Source organism: Cetorhinus maximus, chromosome 2 (assembly GCF_964194155.1).
Source record: "Cetorhinus maximus chromosome 2, sCetMax3.hap1.1, whole genome shotgun sequence".
Taxonomy (NCBI): Eukaryota; Metazoa; Chordata; class Chondrichthyes; order Lamniformes; family Cetorhinidae; genus Cetorhinus; species Cetorhinus maximus.
This window is the reverse complement of record NC_135880.1, coordinates 147,680,240-147,706,245: the sequence shown is the minus strand read 5'-3', so window position 1 is coordinate 147,706,245 and position 26,006 is coordinate 147,680,240. Positions and strand designations below refer to the sequence as shown.

At 44.0% G+C, this 26,006-nt stretch overlaps 1 protein-coding gene across 2 annotated transcripts in view; it reads right to left on the bottom strand.

Annotated features, from left to right (window-relative positions):
• LOC144698676 (trans-2,3-enoyl-CoA reductase-like) overlaps positions 1-26,006 on the bottom strand; it is a 205,644-nt gene that overhangs the window by 63,663 nt on the left and 115,975 nt on the right. Inside the window, exons 5-6 of one of the 2 annotated variants that reach the window (XM_078570507.1) lie at positions 16,300-16,415; positions 1,735-1,840 (exon numbers count right to left, since the gene is read on the bottom strand). In XM_078570507.1, coding sequence (XP_078426633.1) covers positions 1,735-1,840; positions 16,300-16,415 — 222 coding nt within the window. The remainder of the gene's footprint in view (positions 1-1,734; positions 1,841-16,299; positions 16,416-26,006) is intronic. The other variant, XM_078570508.1, reaches the window with a different exon arrangement.

The following is a 26,006-nucleotide window of genomic DNA, read 5'->3' as shown; positions in this document are numbered from 1 at the left end:
TGGAGGAAGGTTTGCAGTGAAAGTCCTCAGGGGTTAATGTTGGGACCATTGCTTTTCCTGATACACACTATTGACCTAAAGATCTAAAGAACATTGTTACTTGGCAAATGACTGCAGTACAACAGTGAATGTGGCAGCCTCGGATATATATTCATATTACAATTAGTTCCTGGTTCTTTATGAATAATAACAATATAACAGAACATATGCTGCAGTTGTAAAAATCTATGGTTAAGCTAAGGTTGTACAAGTTCTGGGCACCACACCTCATGAATGATATGTTGGACTTGCAGGTGGCAGGGGAGTGCAGATCCACCAAAATGATGCTGGGGCTAAAGGGGTTAACTTCTGAGTCTCAGTTACACAGACAAGGCTTGTAATCCTGCCAGCACTTCAGTATGGAAGGTGAAAGAGCTAGTTAATTGAGTGGTTTAAGATGATTGAAGGATTTTTAGGGTAGATAGGGCAAAACTATTTCCTCAAGGGGGAGTCCAGAGCAAGAGGACAGAACTTTAAAGTTATAGCCAGCTGTCAGAAAGCACATTTTCACACAAAATGTGGTGAAAATCTGGATCTCTCTAACCTCAGCAGCTTTTTGAGGAAGTTTATTTTTAAAAATCCCTAACTGAGATATTTAGATTTTTGTTAGACAAAGTTATGAAGAGATATTGACCAATGATGGGTAAATGGATTTAAGAATCACACCAAACATGATCTAATTAAATGGAAAGGCAAAACAGGTTCAAAAGGCAGAATGGTGTAGTCCTGTTCCTATGTTCCTTCATGTTCCTGGGTCTGCTGCCTGGCTCCCACACATCAAACCTTCCCAACTTAAAATCAATTCTTATGTTTCTACTAAGGAGTAATAAACTCTCTTACTTAACTGTTTAACTGTATCTACATTTTTCAAATATAAAATATTGCAAATTATAAAATATAGTAAGGGAATATAGTGTAATGTTTTACGTTAAAAGTAAGCCTTTCATATATTCTCCGTATTTTAACTAAATTCTGTATTCCAATCATTCTAAAAGATGGTGGCATATTAAGGATTTTAACTGTTTGTATAACATGTTAATGTTTGATGGCTTCTTATTGACTCCAGCCCTGGTTTCTACAGTGAGATGTCACTGCAGATCACATTGTCTCTCACCCATATTGCTTTATGCTTATTGCATTAACAAAACATGCAGTTAAACCTGCAAAGAAAAATACTTTTTTGTGACATATATATGTAAATCATTATGCCCATTTTTGGTTACAAACTGTACCAGACATTTATTAAAAAGGCTCTAAACAGCTTGCTTTTATTTTTTGAAAAAAGCTTAACATATATATGTAGCAAAAACTGGCCGTGCAAAGCAATATGCCTCTCATTTCTTTTGAGAATAAATGGGATAAATCCTCTGGGAAATAAAAGACAGATTACATGCCAGTCTGTGCTCTATATTATCCTTTAGTCAGCATCAGCGCTGTCCTTCATGACATTGTAACGGTTCTCTGAAAAACAAAAGTTAAAGCTTCACCACATATGATTCAGATAAAGATTTATTGAAACTACCTCCTGATATCATTGGATTTTAATCCAATCTTGGAGATAAAGCATGGAAGAAAGAAATAATGTTAGAAAACAGTGCGACTGCACTATTAAACTGCTGTAGTGGGGAAAATGAAAGTGTAATATAGCATATAAGATTTGCTAATGACTGAGTACTGAGCTGTGCTAATGCTTACCTTCAGCATCTTCTTCAGAGCAGTGTTTCCATTGGATAGGCTGTGCACAAAGAGAGTTTCGAGGATTTGCTTGATGTAGTGAAGAGAATGGCAGATGCAAGCCAAGCTTAAAGACAAGGTGGGGGAAGAGAAAATACAAAAGTAATTTGGAAAGGAAGCATACATTTGTAAAGATGTTTGTACATTGCTATTGATTCAGGATCGAATGCCCATTTCTTGTCACTTGAGATATTATACGAATACTTATATCTAGGTTTCTGTTGTCCCACTCACTATATTGGAATCTGAATGGTATATTTGATTCCAGAAATTGTCTCCAGTTGGCAGGCGAACAAATTCTACAGAAACCTAAACTTCATTTGAGCCAAAGGCATTAGTCACAGATGGCAATATAATCTCCCAAGATAAAGGAGAGATCTTTATCTGTCATAAAAGGATCCCACTGAAACTCTGGAAAACAGTCTAATCATCCAATTTCTAACCTGCTCATTAACACAGTTCATAACACACACATCTGTCTAACAAGCAGTCATTCTCTCAAATGGAAGTCAGCCTGTGGCTTAATGGTTGTGGTCTTCTCTCCGTCAGGCACTGCAGTGTTGAAATCTGGTTCTCAACCACCCTGGTCAGTGGAAATTGGAGCTCTGACACTGGATTCTGTGCTGGCATCAAGTGGGGATTCAGATGTCTGGTGGATCTAGGGAATACGCTTCATCATGTGGGCTGTGTCAGCCCAGAAAATTCTCCAATCATTTAGGTCTAACCATACTGGTTGATTTAATGATAGTTGTGGCCATGGAAGGATCATTCACATCATATCCTGTCAGATTGCTAATAAACTTGCAAATTTTTCCACTGCTTGACACTCTTCTATATGGGAAGAGTGCAAGTACATGGAAATAAACAATTCTCTCAGGTTAGCTTACTGTAGATGAATCTTGTCCCAGCAGTGACTTCTGATCAGTTCAAAGTTATCTTGTCATTAATTCATTCTCTCTCATAACTTTATATATTTGCTCTATCCTTAGGGTAAAATTCTGCCTCCCCTGTCTTGCTCAAGTTTCATGATAATATGCTGAAAGTGATGATGGTTGGAATTGTAGGACAGCAGAAGTTTACGGTCCCGCTGAAGTTAATGAAGTTTGGAATGACTCGGTGCATTTTACGGCTCCATCCCTGCCGTGACGGGACCACTAAATTCCGGCTGGTATTTAGCCATATCAACTGATCCTGGGCAATCAAATTTCATGTTGTATTCAAATACCAAGGAGTGCCCAGGGCAGAAACTGAGCGATGGGATTCAAGCCCATGACGCAAATCAGCAATGAAAACATGGTTAGTGTCCTGAACACGTTTGTACTCGACTGCGCCCAATTCACTTATTGCACACAATATTCCCAAATGCTTCTTTAAAAAAATCAGTACACATGTACAAACACTCTGCTTGTAGAGGCTATATAAATGCTATTTGTTAGACATGCAAATAGATTTTGCAAAAACGCTTATTTCAAATTTGAAATAATTTTTCGATGTCTGAAAACACCCAGCCCAAAGTTGAATGAGGTGTCCTTGGGTTGCAGGATGATGTCTGAAACAGATCAGTGTTGCACTCATTTTTGGTCATAAAATGGATGCAACAAAGTCTAATTTCAAGGTCAAAATTTCCTCAACCGGTCTGCACACAACAATTGTAGCTTTTAGCCAGGTTAGAAAAGGAGATGGAGGATGGAAACTCTTTGCTTTTGGATCTAAATCAATCATGGCAGGAAGGGCTGGGTGGAACAGTTGGCAGCCATGTTGAGCATCTGTGTGCTCCGAAAGCCATGCATTGGGGTTATTTTCCAAGTTCATGCTGTTAAGGAGCCTTGGCTGATGCAGATGATTTTCTAACAATTAGTTGTTTCATGGGACATGCATGGCCAATGTGCTCGGCTCACTGCCGACAAATTAAACTGATGGAATTGTCCCTTCAGTATGAACAGGAATTTTCAGCTAACAAACACAGGGGTTTTTGACATAAAAGTACATTTTGAAAGAAACAGGTTTACTGGTCTTGAGTATGTCTAATCCCACAAAATCTCAAATTCTGACCAGCTTGTCAATAACTATCAACTCATATTTGTCTTTCCATGATTAGGTTATTTTCCAGACAATATTTAATCAACAGACCAATGCAACTGGGGCCTATCAAGTTTCATTAATAACATGCACTTCTGCAGACAAACGTAAAACAAATTGAAGTTAGTTCACTCCTGACCATTGGACAATGCCTAGCCAAAAATGCCTTGTTGGACACTGAAGAACATAGCTGTCAAAAGATGAGAATTCTGCAAACATTATAGTGTTTCTTGGTTTTGGAGGATGACAGGGCAATGAACTAATACAGAAAGGTAAGTAGGAAAAGGATAGCACTGAAGATAATGACATAGGAAGCATTCATTCACATTTTCCTAAACTAATCATGTCAAGGAGCTACCAGAGGTATCTTTTTTTTTCTAAATTCTTAAATATGTACTTTCTCACCTTACATTTTAGAGTACTGTTCCCTCAACCAAGGGCAGAATTTTCCGTACTCGCTGGCATTGGGCATGCTCAGCAGTGTGAGCGGACAACATGGCAAGAAGGCCAGAAGTTGGTTTCATGAAGTCGTGAAACCAGTTTTCAATCGTCCTCTCAGCCCATCAATGGCGGGCCGCGTTCCCCTCCATCGGACATCAGGAACCTCATTGTAATACATCTGCATATTATTATAAGGCCAGCCCACTGGAATCATCCACCAACGTTGGCGTGATTGAACACTGATGCAGGACATGTCTTGACAAGTGTGATGTGCAGAAGTCGGGGCTTACAGCCAGGGCCTTCTGACATCGCGGACATCCAAGGAGCAGAAGATGCTGGAGCCCGATAGCAATGACACACTGGAGGAAAGTCCATGGCTGGGAGGGTGGATTCTCATGGACATGGCTCTGCTGTGAAGCAGCTCACAGAAGATGGAAAGTCACTGTTGAGGGTCTGCTTACAACGATGATGGTCGAGGGTTTGGAGAGGAAGGTCCAGTTGTGTTTGGGAGAGGAAAATATACCGGGGGGGGTAGGAGAGGAAGGTCTAGGATCGACTGGGAGTGGAACAGCTGTCAGGATGGGGTGAGGTTGGGAGGGGGGAATGAAGGTGTGGGGATGGAGGTTTGGGGGAGGGAGAGGGAGTATGGAGGGAGAACGGGAAACAAGGGAGACGATGGCAGCTGGGGAGGTAGGTGTAAGGGGATGGAAAGTGTAAGGGAAGGAGTTCAGAGGGGGGAAGGAGTGCAGAGAGGGCAAGGAGTCCGGGGGGATGAAGGGGTGTGGATAGGGGAGTGAATCTGGGGTGAGGAAGGAGTGTAGAGAGGGGAGGGAGTAATGCTGGAGGAAGAAGTAAGGGCGGAGGGAGGAGTTGGGAAGGGGAAAATACTAAAGGTGGTGGAAAAAGTAACGGTGCCTGAAAGAGGCAAGAACGGGGAAGGAGTAGTGCTGGAGGAAGAATAAAGCCTGGAGGAAAGAGTCAGGATGGGGGAAGGACTAAAGGTGGTGGAAGAAGTACGATGTCTGAAGGGGTCAGGAAAGGGGAAGGGATAAATGGGGGTGGAGTCTGGGAGGAGGGAAGACCAAGGGGAAATATTTGGGAGATGGGGGAGGGATTCCAATGGGGGAAGGGGTCCATAGGCGGCGGGGGGGGGGGGAGGGGGTGAATATCCAGGTGAATGTGCAAGGGAGGGCTCTGATGAGCCCATGGCTGCCTCCTGGGAAGTGAGCTGAGGGTGGGTGTGGAATGATGAGAATGACCGAGGTCAGAGTGAGGTGGTAGAGTGAGAGTTCGACGGTAGTGGTAGAAGGGATGGTGAGGGTGGTTGGTGGGGACTCGGAGGCAGACACAGATCCTGCCGTTTCTCTTCCCATCAGGTGCCCGGTCTGACTCCTTGAGGGGGAGGAGCACCTGGAGGGATGTTAAGGTACCCCTATCCTCTCTTGCATTGCCACTGCAGTAACTTACCCATGGCTACTGCGATGGAGTACAGGTCTGCACACATCTCTGCATTCTGCTGGACCAGAGTCTCTATGGCGTCCGCCATCCTTCCCATAGAGACCTCCATCCGGGCACATGTGGGCACCACTTCATCAGTGAGCAGGTGGACGCACTCCTCCGACTCCATTGAGGGCTCCCAACAGCTTTGCGTGATGTTCCCACTCCTGCTGACTCTCCATGATGAGTTGGAAGGCCAAATCCTGAGGCTTGTCCTCTGACTCAGACCTCACAGATACCTCTCCCCCAGCAGTCCTCCGAACTCTGGGGAGCTCGGCTGAACTTGCCTCCTCCTGCACGGACATGTGTCCATGCAGTGAGCACCAGATTGTGAATCCGAGACTGCTCTAGATCTAGGTCCCACTGAGGTGTGTGTCTCTGCGTTGGTGGAGGGTGCGGATAAGTGCTGTGATGGGTCTTCCAGGCTGCTTATTTCCAGCTCCTCAATGGAGGAGGTGTCCCCTTGGCTGGAGGTGAGGATGTGGATGGAGCTGAGGGACTGGCTGGCTGAGGGCACTGGCCACTAGGCAGGGCTCCCTGTGAACCAAAGTAGAGATAATTAGTGTACATCAGCAGCGTCAAAAGCAGGAGAGAGAGCACTCACAGTTGCATTGAGAGAAGAATGGTGCGGTGCAGGATCCTCATGAGCATGTTCGCCGCTGACCTCACCATCACCGCAGGTCTACATCCTCACCAGTCAGTGCGATGGCAAATTCCTCAAAGTGAGTGAGGGGTCTAATTTGGGGCACTCCACCCCCGGTCTGGGACCTCTCACTGTTGATGTGAGCAGGTTTCTCCTGCGTGGAAACAGATGGAGAGAGTGTGAGCAGGGCACATGGCCCTGTGTGGAATGTTTGTGTGGTGAACGGAGCCATGGACAAGATGAGGATGCGAGTTCGAGAGGGTATGGGCCTGATGGAGATGTGAGTGTGTGTGTGAGAGTTAGTGGTGTTGTCCCTTGAGGTGTGAGATCCCTGTGGATGTGTGATGGGTTTGTGAGTGTGTGAGGAGAAGAGTGAGTTACCCTGGTGGAACGGATGAGACAATTCATCCTGTAGCAGCACAGGTTGGCTGTCCTCTTTTGCAGGGCGTTGGCACTGACCAGTGCTGCTGCCACCTCCCGTGCTGGATTGGTGATGCAGCTGCCCATCCTGCGGCCAGAGATGGGGTAGAGGACATCAGGGTGGGACTCCATGGAGTTCAAAAGGGACATGTCATTGAAGCGGGGGGCTGCAGTCTTTTTGCGTTTCAGGACCATCCTGTCTTCAGTGCGGCAGTCCTGGGCTGGAAGAACTGAGAGGTGTGCGTGTGGCTGCACTTTAAGTGTGGCGCCTGGCATGATGAAGCGGCGAGGTGATGGTGTGGCTGGCGAGTGACAGCCAGCCTGCCATGGAAACGGCATGTTTCCCTGGAATACATAATTAATGTGGCGGGTTTGAGACAATATGGCGTGACAAGCCGCCATTGCAGCCGACGGGTAAAATGTCATTTTCTCCGCCCGCTACAACACTTAGTGCAAATGTGGGGCGATTCCACCCCTAATGTGAACAAGTTGATCCCCAGCATTCTCCAATTTTTTTATCTTCCCCAAATGCTTTGGAACAATGGCTTCAAATTTAATTGCCTGCACTTGGCAGATACCAGGTGGAGGGGGAGCAAGTTAAAATGATGTGAATCACATACCCACTCTAATCCTGCTGCCATTCTGCATGTACCAATACTATCCCTTAGGCAAGTCTCTCTGGAGCTGAATCCTGCATGAGAAGAGACCCAGGAGTTAAGTTTTCAAAGTTTTAATTTAGGTCTCTTTGAGGGCCAGTAGAGGCTTGAGTGCTGCATTTGGACTCACAAGGATGCCTTGGGCCTCCCTTTTGCCAGGCTACCCATCCTCCACTTCTGGGGCTGAATTTTACGCACCCTTCACTGGGTGTGTTTTTGGCGGGGAGCATGTAAAATATGATGGTGGTGAGCCCACCACTTTCACACCCACCCCCAAACTATTCCCCAAAATACAGTGGGTGGGTAGGGCTATCTCACCCACCTTTAGGTTATTGAGACCCTTAACTGCCCAAGTAAGGGGCAGTTAAGCATCTAGTCCCACCTCTGCTGCCATAATATGGTTGGCAGTGATAGGCTGACAAGATTGGGCAGGCTGCTTTTTCACCAACTTGGGTGAAAGTGCTTGAGGGAAAGTGGGTGGGGGTTGGTGGAGTAGGGGGGGGTGGGGGGGGCGGATACCTCCTTTGCCGGTGCTCTGTGTGCACTGAGGCACCACCCAAAGATGTTACTCCTATTTGTGCCTCCCTCTCCAGGCCTCCAAATCCCGACCCCCCAACACAACACCCTTCCATCCAACTCTAGTGTACTCGATCACTGCCTGCCCAAAAATCCTAGACATATCTGATTCCAGTATCCATGTTGTCCCCTTGCAGTCCCAGCAGCCCCCACTACTGAGTTCTGGGACTGTAATAGTTGCCGGCCAATCAGATTGTCCGACAGCTCTAAAGGAAGGAACTTCTTTCCACTGAGGGGCGGGAGTCCCACACTGAGCTTGTTAAGACCTCCTGGAGGGTATTATCACTGTGGGGCAGCCGCTTTGAAAGTCGGTCAGCCTTTGAATGAGGCTGCCCACCCCAGGGACCCGCAAGCAACCTAACACGGATTGGCTTGTTGTGACCCCCACATGGCAAGTCTCCCCCCTCAACACTGGGTTAATTCCAGCTGTGGTGGGATGAGGCTGTTAAGTGGACATTAGTTGTCCACTTAAGGGCCTCAATTTGAGACGGGATGGCCATCCATAGGCCTTCCCGCCATGAACTTAATCAGGGTGGAGGCAGGAAGGCAGCCATGTCCCCACCCACCGCTCTCCTGCCCAATTAAATGCCCCCATCACCAAACTTGCCACAAGCCCAGAAGGAAAAAAGCAGTTTGGACCAGTATTCTTATTTCCCATTTTTACTAGTGTTCCATTTTAAGGTACACAAGACCTGTTCGGACAAGTATCCTTATTTTCCAGTATTTACTGTTTTTTCCGTCTGGGTGGCGGCGGGAGGGCATTAAATTCTGTCCCTCATCTCTACCTTGCCTTTCTTCCTGCAGCTATGGTCATGGGATTGCAGCATAAGGGTTCAACAGCACTTCTCCACTCAGGAGGATTAAAGTTTGTATGTAGCCGCCACTCTTGTTCCTTCCCACTCCCTCACTGTGATTTTCCCTTCCCAATCCTCTTGGCTCGGCACCATAACAAATTTTCAGGTGTATCTAATCTTAATTTCTGGCTGATCCATTTTGTTAATTCCCCTTTCTCCCTGCTTCACTTTAATATCTTTCCTGACTTCTGGTGATCTTTTCCTTTCTGGGAACCTTCCAAATGTTCCTCATTGATCTCTTTCTTCTTTCAGGTCGTGGATTTTGCCCTTATTTTTCCCAGAAGCTTTCTAACCACAGTGGTTGATGGACAACTGTAAAACCAGGTGAACCTGGTGCCCTCCAGGGTTTCTAGTGTCTTCTGGTCTCATTGGACTGTGCTTTAATCTAGGTTGGCTCTTCAGTGCAGTACTAAGCATGTGTAACATTGTTAAAGGTGATATCTTTCAGGTCAACTGTTAAACTAAGGCCCCATCTGCCCTATCAGGTAGATATCAAAAATCCTACAGCACTATTTGGAAAAGAGCAGGGGAGTTCCCCTAGTGTCCTGCCCAGCTTTGTTCCTTCAACCAACATCACTAAAATAGATGTTATTGCTGTTGGTGGGATCTTTCTGGGCACAAATTTGTTGCCCTAAATTACACAAGTGATTAAACTTCAAAAATAATTCACTAGCTGTAAAAAAAAGTACTTCACTGGCTGAGATGTGATCAGGTCACAAAAGGCCGTCTAGAAATTAAAGTTTTTCTTTTTTTCTTTATGTATGATGCTCTTAATCAATCTGGGTTTTTGAGATAAGCAGCTCTTTACGTTTAAATGGATTTTCACTTCACTTCAATCATTGATGAAAAAGCTGAGAGAAACTAGTCTTAGTATTTTGAACATGCAAGGCAAAATGAATGGGTTCTAAAAGAAAAACTTATGGTGTGCTTCTGATCATTTACTTTTGCCTGTAGAAAGCAGAGTCAAACATAATTATTGTTCATCCTCATGAAACATTTGTCTCTGTTGAATATCCTCCGTCATTAAAGAAGTATGCCCTTATGCAAAATACATGAGGAAACCTTAGAAAAATCATAATATGGTCGATCAACCTAAGTTTTGTTCTGTGGCCAATCTGATAAATGGAACTTCTTGCCAACGATCCAAATTGCCAAGTGGATCCTGTCAAAAATAATTCTAAAACATCACAGTGGATCTATCAACAGCAGCAAATTAAAAATATTGGTGTTGATTTATCAAAACAATCAGAAACATTATTAAGGCTTCATTTTCATTGATGTCCTTCAGTGAAGGACTTGTCACACCTCCACATTATATGATTGATACAAAAATGGATAGACCATAAACCACAATGCAAGCACTGCCCATTACCTGAGTAAGTCAGAAGTGTTTGGAAACTTAATCTTTCAAAAAGCAGCAACAATAATTCATAGGTCCTGAATTTGCTCATCATCTTCAGCACTTATGCTGTTAAGAAAGAAAGATTGAGGAAACCCACTTAGCGCATTATGCCGCTTATACTTCATTGATGTGCCATTAATGCAGTTGATACAAATTTATCAACCCTTTTGGTAGCTTTGAAGATCCTTGTCCCCATGCCCTGCAAAGGGCTGCCACCCAGCTGGTGGTGGTATGCCCAGGAATTTCCTGCTTTATCATTACTAAGATTCGTACTTGACCTCCTCACAATCCTATAGCCTCACGCCTCTCTGCAACATGATCAAAAGAAGTCTGGAGACAGAATGGCATTCCCCATGGGCATACATCTCTATACCATTGTTATGAATGACAAAGAGGATCAGTAGTAATTGGAAGTCAAGACAATGAGGCAACATATAGCAGAAGACACCAACCCACCAGTTATAATCCACCAGAACATGGGAGTTATTTAATGGGGCCTCTAAGAACAGGAAATGTGGCGGTTGAGGCAAACTTAATTAGGTGGGAGCCAAAATCTCGGTTTCTTGACTGCAGGTTGAGATGTAGAATTAAGTCAGTAACATTGAAGTGGTGGGATGAGCCTCGCGCCATCTGGTGGTGGGTCCCCATTTTCAATATATTCGCATCCCATGAATACCCATTGGCTGGAATTTTCTGGCTCTATCATGGAGGGACCTACTGTGGGAGGTTCGGTAGCCCAGCCAAAAGTCGATTGACTTTCAGCAGGACCGGACAACCCCTGTGGCGGGCAGGATCAGAAAATCCCACCTGTTGTCTTAAAATTTTTTCAAATTAAGTCCTGCCTTCAATATTAAGCCAGTGGCACATGAGAAACTCATGGTATTGCTTTCATGGTTGTTTAGCGGTGGCATGCACCAGTCAAGTTTGTCCATTTGGATCTGAGGTGAACAGAGGTGAACGGTTGTTTTCGTGGAAACCTGTGGTTCAGGGCAGGAGACAGGCAGCTTGGATAAAGGGTTTGAAGCACCAAGGGTGATTTGGCATGAGGAGGATTGGAGCAAGGGCATCTATAGGTGCAAAAGAGCTGCGAGGAAGTGGGGTTGGGTCAGGACATGTTAGTGCCTGCCGTCTTGGGTGTGGTCGGAAGGGGGGGCCATCAGGAAATGCAAAGTGAGGGGTGTAAAGGATGGGTTCTGTATGTCCAATGTCACCCCCTGAATGTTGAAGAGAAAGACATCTGTCATGGGGAAAGTCCACAGTTACAGAGCGGGGAGGTTGATGCAGTAAGAGGGCCGGTTCAGCTGGAGGTAGGAATAATGGAAGATCTCAGACGGCAAGTCAAGAGATTGTAAGGGCACATCAAGGATGATGGGGGGAGGGTCTAGGATCAAGGAGGAATGTCTACAGTGAAGGGGGTAGGGTTAAGCGGAAGAGATGGCACGCTTACTGTCATTGTAACAGGATAACAGTTTTCCGAACTTATGATTATATTGGCAGGAGTTTAGGTCCAACTAATAGGAGGCAATGAGGAGGAAGTGGAGGGTTTGGGAGGAGTTTTGGGTGTGGCCCATGGGAGGACATGAAAATCTCATTGCTCAGCATGGATGAGAGCCATATACACAGAGGTGCTAATTCATTGCCTGCCTTCATCACACAATTAACATGGTGCATTCACTGTGGATCTGGTACACCCAATATTCTTGTAACCTCAGGGGCATGGAGGAGAGGATGAGACAAAGGAGAGTTGTTGGCAGCCAACTAACTATCTGTAAATGGCGGAGAGGTAATGCCAGAGATGACTGACAGAGATGTTGTCCCAGGAAGCGGTCACAGAGATGTGTGGGATTGTGCAGCAAGACCTGCAGCCACATGGATTTGGCGGGAATCCCATGTCAGTGGCCCTCAAGGTGACTCTGCCACTGAATTGTTTCACCTGCGGTTGTTTCCAGGGCTCCATGGGTGCCAGCTCGATATCAAGCAAGGGAGAAGCAAACAAATAAAGAAAAACTGTCATAAAAATTGGGCCAGAGAAGGTTGTGGTTATGATAAGTGTCTTCAGGTGCTGCTGATCAATAAATTGGATCAAAAGTAAATACGCCATGACTTGTGGTGCACTCCTACCACAAGTCATCTTTGTGGGTAGAGCTTTGGAAAAGTGCATGAAAGGGGCTATAGTGACACTCATCCCAGGTACCACAGAAGAAGGAGGTCAAAGGGATATTGTCAGAATGTCCGCAAAATTCCCCAGTTTAATTGGGATGCAGCTGATCTACTGACCAAATTCAAAATATTTGAAAAGGGTACAGAACTATGGTTTCTTTATTCAGGTGTACCTGAACCAGACAAGCAAGCCATAAAAATTCACCTAGTTACTGGGAATGAAGGTCTACACAGGCTGAACGCATCAAGGTTAAACAGATGAAGAGACAAAGGGTCCCCAAAATATATGGACTACATTGGAAGACCAGCTCATAATCAGGTTAAATTTCCATTTTCATCAGCATGTCATCAGAGTTGTGTCATTTTGACAAGTGCCTATAGCTCCATAAAACATTTCATCAGCAGATGGAGAGAAAAGGGTACATGTTGTAATTTTTCATATGCAGAGCTAGCAGACAGAAATGCTGAGTTGGTTATCGCATCCACTCCCATGGAAGTGTTCCATAAAGATCTGCTAGACAAGCCTAAAACATATAGCAACAAAGAGTTACTCAAGGATGGACATAAATATGAAACAATCCTTGCAGGTCGACAATGCTTACAGGTTTTTAGTATAACCCTGATTGTTGACGCACTCACCAGACCTCAAACTTAGCAAGACATGTGGAAGGTGTAGCTTCTGCATGCACCAAGAAATCATCAATTCTGCAAGGCATGTGGCAGAAAGGGCCATTAGCAGTAGCAGTGCACTAGAACAAAGGCTGGTGCAGCTACAAAGAGCCGTGCACTGATCCAAACAGACCGTACGTAACGGGTACCTTCAAGCAATAAGAATGACCATCCGATATCACACCAGAAACATATACATGAGGTGATTGACAAACCAGAAAATGATGATGGTGTACACAACGAGACAAAGAGCGGTGAACATATGTTTCACGCCATCAATCTCGTGGAAAATGTAAATGCCATTACACCATCCGAAATGTTTGAAAAATTATCTGTCCCAAGAAAGCTCTTAACTATTCATTATTGGCCAAGATTGACACAGGTGCATACTACCTCTGCGAATTCTAAAAGACATGTATCCACTACATATCCACTGTGCAACTTTCAGCGTACAACAGCTCACTAATTCCTTGTGCAGAATCCATACTCCTGCAGTGCAAGCACAATCAATCCTCCTGGATGTCAAAAATGTTCTACATTGTGGAAACTAAAGGACCAGAGTTGCTGGTCTACTGGCATGTTGTGATTTTACACTAGTGACAATCCATGGGATCAGTTAGGCATCGCCTGGTAGATCAACTTCAGGGACTACCCCTATCACCTCAGTTCATGACCTAATATTGAAATATCCAGAACGTTTTGACAAAATTGGAAGTTTCAAGGGCGCTTCAATGTTACACTTGCAGGAGAATTCAAGACCGTCAATTGATCTATTACATTTTCTACACTGCAAATGCTGGCATCTATGAGAAGAAGCAGCAAAAGATTCTACACTACAGAAACTGTGGAAAATCATCAAAGGATGGCCTGATTCAATTCAGCATGTCCACGAACACGTGAAACCATTTTGGCCTTATCAGGATGAGGTAGGTCATTTTTAAAGGCAGACAGGTCATCATACTGAAATCTTTGTGACCTGATATTCTTCAACAGCTCCATCACTCACACATGGGCATAATTGGACAAGAGGACTCGCAAGAGAGACAGTCTATTGGTGGGGTATGAACAATGACATTGAAGTCATCATCAAGAAGTGTGAGGCATGTCAAGAGCATATGTCAGGTCAGCACAAAGCACCATTGATTACACATGAAGTTCCTACCCATCCTTGGTTTAAAATTGTATCCAACCTCTTTCATGTCCACGGCACTGACTTCATCGCGATCATCGATTACTTTAGCAAGTGCCCCATTATATGACAATTGCACAATTCCTCAAGCACTGCTGCATACACCCTGAGGCCAGAATTTTACATTTATCGGGAGGGCTCGGCGGGAGTGGGCTGGAGCGTTCGGGGAGCCGACTGCCGCCCACGATCAGCTCTGCACATGGATTGCGAGCAGTAGTGCTGAGCACTACCTGTGCGGGTTGGGGGAGGAGGGAGAGTTCGATCCAGCGTGCAGTTCACACATGCATGTGAAAAAGCGCTTCAATCTCCCTGAGCCACGGAGCTGCCTCAGGGGGATTGAAGCACTTTTTAAAAAAATAGCTAAAGAAATTAAAAATTTAATGAAACCTGTCCCCTCATATGGCTGCATCACATGAGATGGGACATGTTTTTATTTTCAAAAGAAAGTTTTTATTTAATTAGTATTAGCTTGAGAAAACCTCATCCTGCTCGTGGATGAGGTTTCCTAAAAAACGGAAAGGCCGCTTGCCCTTTTCATCTGCCCACCAATCATAAGGTTGGACAGGCAGCGTAAAATTCAACCCCATTACCTTGTTAATGGCCTTTCAATTATCGACGGGCACGCAGCCGACTCCAGCTTGCGCCTGCCAAATGAAATATTGCGCGAGTTCGCAATGACGTCAGGGCGCATGCCCGATGTCATCACACGTCATTTTACATTCCAGCGTGTCGGGCGTGTGCCTGCACGCCGAATGGAAAATTCTGGCCTAAGTGTTATTTTCAGTTATTTGGTGTGCCGAAAGAGATCATAATGGATAACAGTCCACAATTTGTTGGTAAGCCATTTCAGGATATGTGTGAGAAGTGAAATATCAATCACACTACTTGTTCTCCTCATTACCCTAGATCTAACAGCCTAGCTGAATAAATGAGTTGCACAATGAAATCCCTAATTCTCAAATGTACATAGGCTAAGCAATGCCTATACATTGCAATGTTACATCTGAGAGTGACACTTCTAAGTGCAATTATTCCATCACTGGCTGAGTTTGGCAAACTAGTGCGTAAAAAATTACCTGCTCTTACCCATTCTACTCTCTCAGAAACGAGAGAGCAACTTTGAAAACTCCTAGAGAAGATGACCAACATACACGATGAAAATGTGGGCACAGAATTGCCAAGTTTACAGTTAGGACAACAAGTTCACTTCCAGGATCTCACAGCTAAGGTGACAAGGATTTGTTTGGAACTAAGGTCCTATGAAGTGATTACACGTGAAGACGCAATGGTGAGGCGTAACTGAGGACAAATCAGATTCATTCCAGCTCCTCAACCACCATACAGTCCTTTTGCATCTAGGACAAGGTCAAAATGCAACCAGGAACAACATCCAAAAATGACAATCCTACAGATCACTGTGAGCAATTAAAGAAACCTCCAGACAAAGTTACCATCACAAGATCTAGGCATACCAGCAGATGACCTCTATGCTTTAGAGACTCATAGATTCATCCGTTCTGTGTACTTACGTAATGGTAAGTAAACAGGAACATGCATTGTAAATATTTATAGTTCTCTGGAAGGGAGAAAGTATCTTTAAAGGCATATTACACCACCCCCCTTTCTTTTTAAGGGATAGCATCATGACATAACTAGAATGGAAAATTGTCAGGTGATCCAGCCTTAGTTTCACTTTTGCTTTGAGCAGAGCACGCACACAACTCTACTGTCTTCAATTTTTATACCTATGTATACTTGTTCTCATCTGTCTAGTTTTAATAAATAATCTCACAAGGTGTTTACCTAATCCCTTATGAGCAGTTGGCGTTTTGTGTCTTGTACAGTAAATAAGCTCAAGGTATTATATCATTATAATAACACCATCAAGAGGTACATCAGAAACTTCAGAGTGATAAAAGAAAAGGGTAGAAATTACTTACTGCACCACGGGGTGGCGGCTGCAATGGTCTATATCCTCCATACCATACAGGTTTAGTAAGCGAAAATAAAACAACAGGTAGATTAAGAGACGCCCAGTATATTCTGTCAGAAACACCTAAAAAGAGAGGCAATGTACTTCAGCTTCATTGGCTATTTTTGAGGTTTCAGAAAAGTTTTATTTGAAAAAAATAATTGTATCAAGATTTCTATGCAGGCAACAGTGAATCTGAACTATTGGCAAGAGTGATTCAGTACAACTCCTTTGTGCTACTCCCTTAACTATGCAATTTATAATTACTTTTCACCCGGAGTGTCCAAGAGGCAGCTTGTGAACTAAACCAGCCTGTGAGCTCCTTTTCTTTGGCCTGTGAAACCCTTGCCTATTTATTTTATTCAAAGATGATTTGATTTGCTTTAACGCTCGAGGTCTAGAAAACTGGAAAATAGTTGCTATCTGACTGGCGTGTATGGACTAACCTGGGGATTACCAATGAGGGATCAGATTTAGTCCTGTGGGCCTGGACTCTTTAAAGAACCAACTTCCATGTTTCTACGTTCATGGAAGATGAAAGACTTGAATATTTTGGTTTACGGGGCAGGTGGGGTTTCTCATCCTTGGTAAAATCCTGGTAACATTCTTGTGAACCTCATCTGTACTTTTCTAAGGCCTTTTAATCCTCACTGAACTGTGGTGGCCAGAATTTTCTACAGTTATCCAGTTGAGGCCGAACCAGTGATTTAGAAAATTACACGGAATTTTAAGTCAGCGGGATTTTACAGTCCCGCCAAAGTCAATAGACTTTTGAATGGTTCGCCACATGTTGCGGCCCACCTGCACAGCAGCAGGGCCATAAAATTCCGCCCATGATCTCTTTGCTTTTATGTTCTATTCCTATTTTATAAACCAAGTAGCCACATGCTTTTTTTAAATCACTTTACATTGTCATTTACTCCAGCTTACTCTGCAACCTTTAAGGGTCTATACAGACACCAAGGTATTGCTGCTCATCCACACTTCTCAGAATCATTTATAGTACACTGTCCTTCCATATCAGTGCTCCCAATGTAAACCGTACATGTAACCTCTAAGATACCCACTTAAAAGCGAGTTTCTCAAAACTGGACAGAATACTCCTGTTGTGGTCTCAGCAACCCACATAAAATTTTAAAATCATCTTTAATTTATCTCACATCATTTATAGCATATTTCTTACTCTCTTCCTAACCTCAGAGCCCTGGTGTGATAGTTAAGCTCTCTTCCCTATTTAACAACAATTAGGGTGGGTTGCTACATCATAGTGTTCTCAGCCCAGCCATCTTCAGCTGCTTCATCAATGACCTTCCTTCCATCATAAGGTCAGAAGTGGGGATGTTCGCTGATGATTGCACAATGTGCAGTGCCTTCTGTGACTCTTTGATACCGATCAGTCCATGTCAAATGCAGCAGGACAATATCCGGGTTTGGGCTGACAAGTGGCAAGTAACATTTGTGCCACACAAGTGACAGACAATGATCATCTCCAACAAGAGAGAATCTAACCATCTATCCTTGATGTTCAATGGCATTGCCATCACTGAATCCCGCACTATCAACATCCTCGGGATCACCATTGACCAGAAACTGAACTGGACTAGCCATATAAATTCTGTGGCTGCAAGACCAGGTCAGAGGCTAGGAATCCTTGGGTGAGTAACTCACCTCTTGACTCCCCAAAGGCTGTCCACCAGCTACAAACGTGATGGAGTACTCTCCACTTGCCTGGATGAGTGCAGCTCCCACAACGCTCAGGAAGCTTGACATCATCTAGGAGAAAGCAGCCTGCTTGATTGGCACCCTTTCCACAAACATTCACTTCCTCCACCACCGACGCACAGTAGCAGCAGTGTGTACCATCTACAAGATGCACTGCAGGAATTTACCAAGGCTCCTTAGACAGCACCTTCTAAACCCATGACCACTACCATCTGGAAAGACAAGGGCAGCAGATAGATGGGAACACCACCACCTGGAAGCTCCCCACCAAGTCACTCACCATCCTGGCTTGGAAGTACATCGCTGTTCCTTCACTGTTGCTGGATAAATCCCTGGAACTCCATTCCTATCAGCACTGTGGGTGTACCTACACCACATGGGCTACAGTGGTTCAAGAAGGCAGCTCACCACCACCTTCTTAAGGGCAGGGATGGGCAATAAATGCTGGCCCAGCCAGTGAAGCCCACATTCCAAGAATGAATAATAAAAAAAGAAATTATTCTATTTCTAGAAATGGCTAGTTATTAATAACTTATAAGCTTTCCTTTAGAAGTTCAAGAAATGTCAGAAAATACATGGACAAAATTAGCCGCCTAATAATTAATCTGTTGATTACAGTTATTAAATGTTAAGGAAATATTGAAACCGCCAACGAAACCTCGTTCTATCTTTCTACACGCAGTTCATTTGATAAATGATAATTTACACAAGATGCTCAATAACTGTTATCAGTAACTATTAATAGATTAGCATAAAATATTTAGAGATAAAAAATCTTAATAGCAGATGTCTGGGGGCAGGTGATAGACAAAGATTCCCTAATATAAAAACAAAAAACTGCGGATGCTGGAAATCCAAAACAAATAGTTCTGTTGAAGGGTCATGAGGACTCGAATCGTCAACTTTGCTCTTCTCCGCCGATGCTGCCAGACCTGCTGAGTTTTTCTAGGTATTTCTGTTTTTGTTAAAGATTCCCTAATGTTGGAGATTCTACTCTTGCTCCTCTGATGGGAATTGACACTTGTGCAAAAACTGGAATGTCATGTGCATGGAGGTGCACCGGCTTCACCCGAGATCCAAGTCAGGTAAGTGGACTAGAGCCATGAGGACATAAATTTTGTTTAAAAAAAAAATTGCGGCAGATTGTCACCCATAGTTTAGTTGAGGAAAATGTGGATGCGGTTGGAGCGAGGTGGATGACTAGGAAACCACTTCCCATTGTGAAATACCATGACTGGAGTTTCCATGGCCATGGTGCAGGTGTTGTGCACGAGTCAGGGGGCACTGAACATGAGACAGGTGAGTGCTGAGAATGGGTCAGAGGGGTACTGGGCATAGCCAGGTGAGTGCTAAACATACAAACATACGAACATACAAATATATGAAATAGGAGCAGGAGTGAGCCATTCGTCCCCTCGAGCCAGCTCCACCATTCAATAAGATCATGGCTGATCTGTTTGTGTTTCGAGTTCCACATTCCCATCCAGCCCAATAACCTTTGATTCCCTTGCCTAACAAGAATCTACCTACCTCTGCCTTAAAAATATTCAATGACCCTGCCTCCACCGCATACTGAGGCAGTGTTCAAAAGTCGCACAACCCCCTGAGAAAAAAAATCTCTCCTCATCCTTGTCCTATAAGGACAACCCCTAATTTAAAAACAGTGCCCCCTAATTCTGGATTCACCCACAAGAGGAAACATCCTTTCCATGTCCACCTTGCCAAGACCGTTCAGGTGATTTGGACAAGCTGAGTGAGTGGGCAAATGCATGGCAGATGCAGTATAATGTGGATAAATGTGAGGTTATCCATTTTGGTAGCAAAAACAGGAAGGCAGATTATTATCTGAAAGGCTATAAATTGAGAGAGGGGAATGTGCAACGAGACCTGGGTGTCCTTGTACACTAGTCGCTGAAGATAAGCATGCAGGTACAGCAGGCGTTAAAGAAGGCAAATGGTATGTTGGCCTTCATAGCCAGAGGATTCGAGTACAGGAACAGAGATGCCTTGCTGCAATTGTACAGGGCCTTCGTGAGATCACACCTGGAATATTTTGTGCAGTTTTGGGCTCCTTATCTGAGGAAGGATGTACTTGCTATAGAGGGAGTGCAACGAAGGTTTACCCGACTGATTCCTGGAATGGTGGGACTGACATATGAGGAAAGATTGAGTCGATTAGGATTATATTCGCTGGAGTTCAGAAGAATGAGGGGGGGATCTCATTGAAACCTATAAAATTCTAACAGGACTAGACAGGGTTGATGCAAGGAGGATATTCCCGATGGTGGGGGAGTCCAGAACCAGGGTCATAGTCTGAGGATACGTGGTAGACCATTTAGGACTGAGATGAGGAGAAATTTCTTCACCCAGAGAGTGGTGAGCCTGTGGAATTCATTACCACAGAAAGTAGTTGAGACCAAAACATTGTATGCTTTCAAGAAGGAGTTAGATATAGCTCTTGGTGCGAAAGGGATCAAAGGATATGGGGAGAAAGCAGGAGCAGGCTATTGAGTTGGATGATCATCCATGATCATAATGAATGACGGAGCAGGCTCAAAGGGCCGAATGGCCTACTCCTGCTCCTAGTTTCTACGTTTCTATCTCATATACTTCAATCAAGTCACCCCTCACTCTTCTAAACTCCAGTGGAAACAAGTCCAGCCTGTCCAACCTATCCTAATATGACAATCCACTCATTCCAGGTTTCAATCTAGCAAACCTCCTCTGAACTACCTCCATCGCATTTACGTCCTTCCTTAAATAGGGGGACCAAAACTGCATATACTATTCGAGATGCAGTCTCACCAATGCCCTGTATAACCGAAGCATAACATCCTTGACTCTATGTTAAATTCCTCTTGTAATACAGGATAACATTCCATTAGCCTTCTTGATTATTTGCTGCACCTGCATACTAACCTTTTGTGACTCATGCACTAGGACTCTGAGATCCCTCTGCACCTCAGAATTCTGCAGCCACTCTCTGTTTAAGTAATACTCTGCTTTATTGTTCCTGCCAAATTGAACAACTTCACATTTTCCCATATTGTACTCCATCTGCCAGATTTTTTGCCCACTCACTCAATTATCTATATCTGTCTGCAAATTCCTTATGTCTTCTTCACAACATACTTTCTTACCTATCTTTGTATCGTCTGCAAATTTAGCTACCATGCCTTCGCTACCCTCATCAAAGTCATTGATGTAAATTGTAAAAAGTTGAGGCCCCAGCACCAACCCCTGCGGGACTCCACTCGTCACATCCTGCCAATCAGAAAAAGAACTATTTATGCACACTCTCTGTTTTCTGCCAGCCAGCCAATCTTCCATCCAGGCTAATACGTTACTCCCTACACCATGAGCTTTTATTTTCCGCAATAACCTTTGGTGTGGCACCTTATCAAATGCTTTCTTGAAATCCAAGCAAAGTACTTCTACAGGGTCCCTTCTATCTACCGCACATGTCACTCTTTCAAATAACTCTAATAAATTGGTTAAACATGATTTCCCTTTCATAAAACCACGCTGACTCTTCCCGATTAACTTGAAATTTTCTAAGTTCCCAGCTATAACCTCTTTAATGATCAACTCTAACACCTCCCTCACGACAGACGTCAAACTAACTGGCCTATAGATTCCAGCTTTCTTTCTCCCTCCCTTCTTGAATAGAGGGGTTATATTTGCTACTTTCCAGTCTGATAGAACCTTTCCAGAATCTAGGGAATTTTGGAAAATTAACACCAACGCATCTACTATCTCATTAGCTACCTCTTTTAAGACCCTAGGATGAAATCCATCTGGACCTGGAGATTTGCCAGCCCGCAGCTCCATCAGTTTGCTCAGTAATGCTTCCCTAGTGATTGTAATTTTACTAAGTTCCTCTCTCCCCTCCACCTCCCAATTTACAGCTATTATTGGAATTTGTTTTGTAAACTTTATGGTGAAGACACAGGCAAAATATTTGTTCACCTCGTCTGCCATTTCCTTATTAACCACTATTAACCCCCTAATCTCACTCTCCAGGGGACCAACACTCACTTTACCTATTCTTTTCCTTTTTAAATACTTGTAGAAACTCTTGCTATTTGTTTTTACATTTCTAGCTAGCTTCCTCTCATACTCTAATTTCTTTCTCCTGGTTAACTTCTTAGTCATTCTCTGTTGTTCTTTATATTCTGACTAATAATCTGACCTGCCACTCATCTTTGCACAGTTATATGCTTTTTCCTTAAGTTTGGTGCTTTCCCTAACTTCTTTAGTTAACCACGGATTATGGGTCCTCCCTTTAGAATTTTCCTTTATAGTAGGAATATACTTATTCTGAGTATTCTGAAATATCCCCTTAAATATCTGCCTCTCTATTGATCTCTCCCCTAACCGAGTATCACAGTTCACTTCAGCTAGCTCAACTTTCATGCCCACATAGTTGCCCTTAGTTAGGCTTAAAATACTAGTCTTAGACCCACTCTTCTTCCTTTCAAACTGGATGTAAAATTCAATCATATTGTGGTCGCTAATATCTAGGGATGCCTTCACTTTGAGATCATTAATTAATCCCATCATATTACAAAATACCAAGTCTAATATAACCTGCTCTCTGGTTGGTTCCAGAACTTGCTGCTCTAAGAAAATACCTTGAAAGCATTCTATGAACTCCTCATCCAGGCTATTACTGCCAATCCGATTTTTCCGGTTTATATGTAGGTTGAAGTCACCTATGATTATTGCCATCCCTTTGTCACAAGCACCTAATATTTCTTCTTGTATACTTTGTTCTACATTGTGGTTACTGTTAGGGGGCCCATAGACCACTCCCACTAGTGATTTGTTTCCCCTACTATTCCTCATCTCCACCCAAACCAATTCTGTGTCCTGATCCCCTGAACCAAGGTCATCTCTAACAATTGCACAAATCCCATCCTTGATTAACAGTGCTACCTCTCCACCTTTACATAGCTTCCTACTCTTCTTGAGGGTCTTATATCCTTCAATATTCAGGACTAATCCTTGGCATCTTGCAGCCACGTCTCCATAATGGCCATCAGATCATATTGATTTAGTTCAGTGTGCACTATCAATTTGTTTACTTTGTTATGAATACTACGCACATTCAGATACAGAGCAAAAACAGAATTACCTGGAAAAACTCAGCAGGTCTGGCAGCATCGGCGGAGAAGAGCCTTTAGTTTACTCTTCTTGTTATCTTTGTGACATCTAGGCTTGATTCTTGGTACATTCTTAGGTTTTTTTCTCTCTGTCCCTCCCTGCCATTCACTGACCCTCATTTCCCACATTACTATTTTCCTCTTTTACCTTGTCCCTACGCTTTCTCTAGCACATCTTTCCACTTTTGATCCCTTGCCCCCACTATTTAGTATAAAACCCTCTCTACTTCCCTCGTTAAGCAGTTTGCAAGAACACTGGTCCCAGCCTGGTTCAGGTGTAGACCATCCCAATGGTACAGCCTCCATTTTCCCCAATACTGGTGCCAGTGCTCCACCAGCCAGAACCCACTTCTCCCAGATCAGTCATTGAGCCACATAGTCACCTCTCTAATTTTATGTACCCTATGCCAATTTACACATGGCTCAGGTAATAATCCAGAGATTATAACCTTTGTGGTTCTGCCCTTCAATTTAGAGTCCAGCTCCTCATACTCTCTACACAGAACCTCTTTCCTAGCTCTACCTATGTCACTGGTGCCTACATGGACCGCGACAACTGGATCCTTCCCCTCCCGCTGCAAGTTCCTCTCCAACCCTGAGCAGACGTCACAAACCCTGGCACCGGGCGGCAACAGAGCCACTTGGATTCTTGCTCTTTGCTACAGAGAACAGTGTTGATTCCCCTCACTCTGCCGTCCCCACTACATTCTATTTTGCTCCCTCAACTTGAATGGCTTCCTGTACCATGGTGCCATGGTCAGTTTGTTCATCCACCCTGCAGCCCCCACTCTCATCCAAACAAGAACCTCAAATCCATTGGACAATTGCAGAGGCTCATACACCTGCACACCAGCCCTCTGGGTCCCCTCACCTGCCTCATTTGCAGTCACACCTTCCAGTCCCTGGCCACTGACCAAATCATAAGGCATTATCCTAAGTGGTGTGACTGCCTTCTGGTACAAAGCACCCAAGTAGCTTGCCCCCTCCCTGATGTGTCACAGAGTCTGCAGCTTAGCCTCCAGCTCAATGACTCAGAGCTGGAGTTCCTCAACCACAAATATTTGCCCTGGGCATGTTTGCCCTGGATCACAATATTATCCAGGAGGTCCTACATGCTGCAGCCTTGACACAACACTTCTCCTGCCATCCTTAATGTGTTTTAAATAATTACTTAATTATATTAATCACTTATTTATGTTGCGTTCTTATATATTTTATTAACTTTACCATCAATTTGTGTACTATTTTAAACCTTAGGGATAGAATAGAACTTATCCATTTACCAGATACTCACCATAGTAGAGTAAGAACCAATTCCTACCGGGTGAGAAAGATGGAAAAAGGAAATGAATGCCTCCTTCCCCAAGCCCCCTTCTCACCAAACATCAAGGGCTGGATTTTACCGTTGGTGAGCAGGGGCAGGGCCTGTTCGCCAATGCATAAAATGACGTGTGGTGACGTCAGGCAGAACTCCCAATGTCACCGTGCCCCATTTAAATTTTCAGGAAGGCGGGGGCGCAGCGAAATCAGCTGCGCGCACGCCGACCTGTCAATGGCCAATTGAGGCCATTGACAGGGTCAATTAAAGTAATTAGTGGACCTGCCCGTCCAACCTTAAGGTTGTCAGCAGGAACTAGAAAAAACATCATCCATGGGCGGGTAGGGTTTTAAAAATTTTAATAAAGTTTTTTTTGGAAATTATGAACATGTCCCAACTCAAGTGACATTGTCACATGAGGGGACATGTAAGGGAATTTTTTTTCCCTATTTTTAATATTTTTGAAAATAGAGCCGATCTCCCTGAGGCAGCACTTAGCCTCAGGAAGATGAGTGCGTCCTTTCGTGCGCATGCGCGAAAGAGCGCATTCTCGATTTTAGGGATCACCCTCCGCCTGCACAGGAGCGCATAGCGCTTCCGTGCAGACGTCACGCTGGGCGGGCCTTAATTGGCCTGTCCACATAAAATGGCGCCGCACCTCCGATCGGGGGCGTCGATCAGAAGCGCGCCCGCACGCGCCCTTGACTGCACTAAAGAACCCTGTATTTATAGTAAACTGATCTGGGTCTACAGTAACCAGATTCAACCAGTTAGCTAATTATCTACTCAGCTCCTACAGCTGAGAGTGAGTTTACCCTGTCTAAACTGCAAGAAAGAAAGAACTTAGCCTGCTTACACAGTACTTTCCAGTTACTGCTAATTACAGACTAGTTTCGATTTTAAGAACAAAAATAATACTTAAAACTCTCCCTTCACCAAATTCCAATCTTCACTCAGTTTCTTCAGCTGCACCCCGTTTGGGCCAGATGGATGCTAAACATGGACCTGGTGGATGCCACACAAATGACCAGGATGAGGTTGGTACCTTCTTACCACAATTTATTGAAGTTCCCTCCTATTAACCATCTGAACTCTAAAGAGGGTCAACACTGGAGGGCACCATCAGGTGTGATTAAGGTATCATTGCTGGGATTGTGACTTGAGGAATTTCTGAGCTGATGATCTTTTCCTCCTATTCCTGAACCTGGAATATTAAGTTGTAATGGATTTTAATCAAGAATCAACCTTTTAATTTGATTGTTAAATGTTTGAATGTGGCATTTGTTGAGATTTACTTCATTCCCACATTTTGCTTAATTCTACGAAATAAAGCAGATGTTAAAGGCCTGGAGCAGTCTGGGAGAATTCTGGTTGTCAGAAGAGCAGGACATGTTGCCGGAAGTCTCTTTATGACTTAGCAGGCGTGTCATATTAAGTCTATCAGTGCTGAATATTTTGGCAGAGGAGAAA